The 4,217-nt window shown below is 35.4% G+C and overlaps 1 protein-coding gene across 1 annotated transcript; it reads right to left on the bottom strand.

Annotated features, from left to right (window-relative positions):
* Positions 1-3,295: 3,295 nt before the first annotated feature.
* On the bottom strand, positions 3,296-4,015 carry LOC113704729 (uncharacterized). The gene has a single exon (XM_027226603.1). The coding sequence runs from the start codon at positions 4,013-4,015 to the stop codon at positions 3,296-3,298; it is 720 nt and encodes a 239-aa protein (XP_027082404.1).
* Positions 4,016-4,217: the final 202 nt, after the last annotated feature.

The raw sequence follows: 4,217 nt of genomic DNA, 5'->3' as shown, positions 1-4,217 counted from the left end.
GAGATTCCTATCTGACGTACATAACTATTGTCCTCAAGTACCATGAGAAAGATTTAAGACCTATAACACTTTATGGTTCATAACTTATGCTCAAAAGAGCACTAAGTCCTTCATACTTATTCAAGAAATCAGGACCATAACACCACTTGGCCCAATCTCACTCCGCATAGAGACCACGCAAAATGGCTCTGATACCACCTGTGACGGCCCCACTTTCCCCTAAGGCGAACCAGAGGTTTCGGCGGTCCGCCTACCCAACTCTTGCCAGGACTCACTCACTCACATCAAATAAAATAGGGTGTAATCTCAATAATAAATGAAATAACAGTTCCCAAACTTAGAGCGTATACTTACATCCATTTCTATCTCATAATTCCAAACTTAAACATATACTTATTTACATTTCTATCTCAAAAGGAATACAAACCCAAATATACAAAGGTTCTCAAACTCAATATATCCAACCCTATCCAGGCATTAGAGCGAGTACAATTGCAAAAATTTAAAAGAACTAGAAATTTAAAAGAACTAGACTATGCTATTCTATACAAGTCTCTTCCCTTGCTCGCATCCCCTGTAAGGAAAACAAAACTAACGGAATGAGCTAAAAGCCCAACGAGGTTCCGCACACAATAATCAAAGCAATGAGACAAGGTCATTAATCAAATACTAACAAGTCGTCCAGAAAACATTTACAATATAAATCAATAATAACACATTCATCAAAAGGATACATGCTCACGTGGAGCCCTTCGTTCATTTATTCCACCAATCATTCCCTTATTCCTCCAGCATTAAAATAATTTCGTTTGTAAGTGAAAACCTCTCCATTGTTCTTGCCATTTATTCATTCATTTCATTTTCCCCCTACTGGACATTGGCCAGTCTCCACCCGACAACGTGGTAATACTCGAGTATACCAAACTTTCACCCAGGGTCACCAAATCGCCCGACCGAATCCGTTTCTGGCTCGAGTCGACCGGCAACGAAGGGCAAGGGCCCAATTCAGCCACAAGGCTTACATTCATGCACAACTAGCATATAATCAAATAATCATTGAAAACTTCACATTTATTTAGGTCGAGTGCGATAAAGTACACACTCGCCTAGCAAACTCATTTTCAGCAATCATTGAAAGCATTTAACATTTAATCAAATATCCACAACAAGTCACATAGTCAATGGAAACATAACGTACAAAGAACACTCACATATTTAAGCAAAATAACATCCAAAGTATCATTCTGGATAATACCCTCAATCACCAAGGAACCCTAATAATAACCAAGGAAAAATATTACGGTTAAATCATCCAAAGTTTAGGTGAACCAAAGAAAATCCAAATAACTACTAGTACAAAGTATAAATATGGTTTTGGAAGTGAAAATAGTACATTTAAACCAAAGGACATGAGTAAAATATTTGTAAAACTTATCTCGCTTGTAAAACTTTGAAATCTCCAAAGATCAAACTTTGAATTCACTCATGTGCAAGTAATAAAAGAATAGATGATTTTCTTGATATGGTTACCTTGAAACCTTATGAAGATATGGCAACCAAGTGCTTCCTTCTCCAAAATCTATCCATCAAAGCCCTTAATCCTCCCTAAAGGTCAACTTCTATGGAGTGACTTGCAAGATTATGGTGAAGTCTCATGATTCAAGCATGGAAAGATGGTTGAAGTTGAAGCTTATTTTCCTCTTTTTCTCTTCTCTCTTTCTCGGCTAAGAGGTAAGAACATGGGGTGGTATAGTATCCAAAAAGAAAGACAAGTTTTAAAGAAAACTTGGTCAATGGTAGCCTTGATTTTTTTTTGTTTCTTCTTCTCTCTTTCTTAGTCATAAATGTCGGCCAAGATAAGAAGGATTGTGGCTGATTTTTACACTCCATATGGCCGGCCAAAACTAGAGAAAAATGGAGGAAGTTTGGTCAAATTTGGCTAATTAGAAGGTAAGATGGTCTTGAGTCAAAGTCCACCCTCCAATGGTGTCATGACACTTAGCTTCTAGAGTTTACTCTAATTGTCTTTGTTTTCCAACACTAATCCACCTATCTAATCCCTAATTATCCCTTAACACCTTATACCATAACAACCTTGTATACAAGCTTCAACTAATCGCCAAAATTTTACCGCACTAACCGTATTAGCGGGTCCCACGTCCAATATACATTACTACTGTCACATAAACGAACTTATACTTCAAAAATAATTTTAAAACTATACTTATAAAAATCTCTAAAAAATTAATAGAATAAAGTAAAGTATAGAAAAGGCATGCGAAGTAATAAAATAAAGATAACATAATTGTCCGGGTTCTCACAGAAGGGAAAATGAAGGAATTTTTGGTTAAATTGGAAAGATAAAGAGTAAAGAAAGTCTTGGTAAAAAAGGCCTAGATCGTTGACACTTGGTGGCGTATGGTTTCATGCTCATCTCTTTGTGTCTCTTGTATCTCTACTAGCCAATCTATCTTATATTTGTCTAATTCACTCTTAGCACTTCTAGTCACATAATCCCTCTTATATCGTTCCCGTTCTTGTTTAGTGCACACATCTCTAGTCAGTCACACTAGTGCCATGTATTATGAAAATTAACATGCACCAAATTAAACATGCACCAAGTTAAATAATACAATAGGTGGAAAATTGTGATTCAACTATTAAAACAATCAAAAATTTTGGACAAGTAAGTGAAAATAAAAGAAAATATGTAAATAACTGTCGGATCACCAAAAAAATCGCAAACAACTAATAGTTAGCAAAGATAAATAAAACCATTTATCTTGGTCAAAGCTTGTTTGAAAAGTTGACAAATGGCAAAATCTCAAGTGACATATCTATTTCATCAAAATATCTTTCTTTCCATAAATATCCCGTGTCACAAAACTACAAGCAATCAATTGAAAGAAGTAATATGGTACAACAATTGGTTATCATTCAATCTATACAAGCAAGTAAGCCAAAATGAAAAATATGAAAAGTTCAGGCCCTCACAAATATTAAATGAAGGTAAAAACAAAGTTGAGTTGCCTCCTGAGAAGCACTAAGTTTAACATCTTCAGTTAGAAAGGGTCACATATGGTTATGGAAGATGAAAAAGTTCAGATAATTTAATAGCTTCCTAAGCGTGTCTCTGCAATTCTACATAATCTTTCACATCTACATTGCACTTTCAGACTGTCAAAGAAGAATTTGCGCAATGATGTTGTTAGGGCATGCATCCTACATTCTGCTCTAAGACATATTTTTCGCCATGCTATAATATAGGAACAAGCCTCCTCATATGAAGGATACTTTAAGGTTCAAAAATATTAAATTCTTGCTTTTCCTTTCCAACCCTTAAAGTCAATTTCCCTTCTAGTAAGTCTATATTAGGCCTTCCCATAGCTAAAAATGCTCTACCAAGGATAATTGGTATTGCAATATCTTGCTCCATGTCAAGGACAAGAAAATCGGTAAGAAAATAAAATTTATTGACTTTAACTAATTGATCTTCTACAATACCAATGGGATAACACACTGAACGATCAACTAGTTGTAAAACTACTTGAGTAGGTCCGACATTGGCAAACTTTAATTTCTTGAAAAATGATAAAGGCATCAAATTCACACTGGATCCAAGGTCACATAGGCATTTATCAATAAAAATATTTTCAAATTGACAAGACACAATAAAACTCCTTGGATCTTCCATCTTGATAGGAAGACAATTTTGAAGCACCACACTACACTTCTCAGTATGTGACACCATTGCAAAGTCTTCCAATTTCTTCTTGCTAGACACTGTGCCCTTCAAGAAATTTGCATAAGTAGGTATATTAGCAAGAACTTCAGAAAAAGAAATATTCACTTGAAGTTTCTTGAGTATCTCCACAAACTTTTGATATTGCTCATCAGTTGCCTTTTTCTTAAGCCTTTGAGGAAATTGGATGGGTGGCATATAAGCTTTCACTTCAAGCACCTTCATATATTGATTATCTTCATTTTGAGTTTTTCCACTTGAACCATTCTCCATATCTCCGGTTCTGTCACTTTCAATAGCAATTCTGTTCGTATCTTGCTTTCACTTGGTGTAGTCTCGAGTTTAATGAGAGGATCATCTAATACTTTACCCAAACGAAGAGTTATAGCCATAGTAGTTTGTTTTCAGTTCACCTCAGTGTTGCTGGGCAATTTTCAGGGTATTTTTTTAGTTACCGCCTTTGCCAATTGACCAA

The sequence above is a fragment of the Coffea arabica genome, chromosome 8e (assembly GCF_036785885.1).
Source record: "Coffea arabica cultivar ET-39 chromosome 8e, Coffea Arabica ET-39 HiFi, whole genome shotgun sequence".
In the NCBI taxonomy this organism is placed as follows: Eukaryota; Viridiplantae; Streptophyta; class Magnoliopsida; order Gentianales; family Rubiaceae; genus Coffea; species Coffea arabica.
This window is presented reverse-complemented; position numbering and strand designations above follow the sequence as displayed.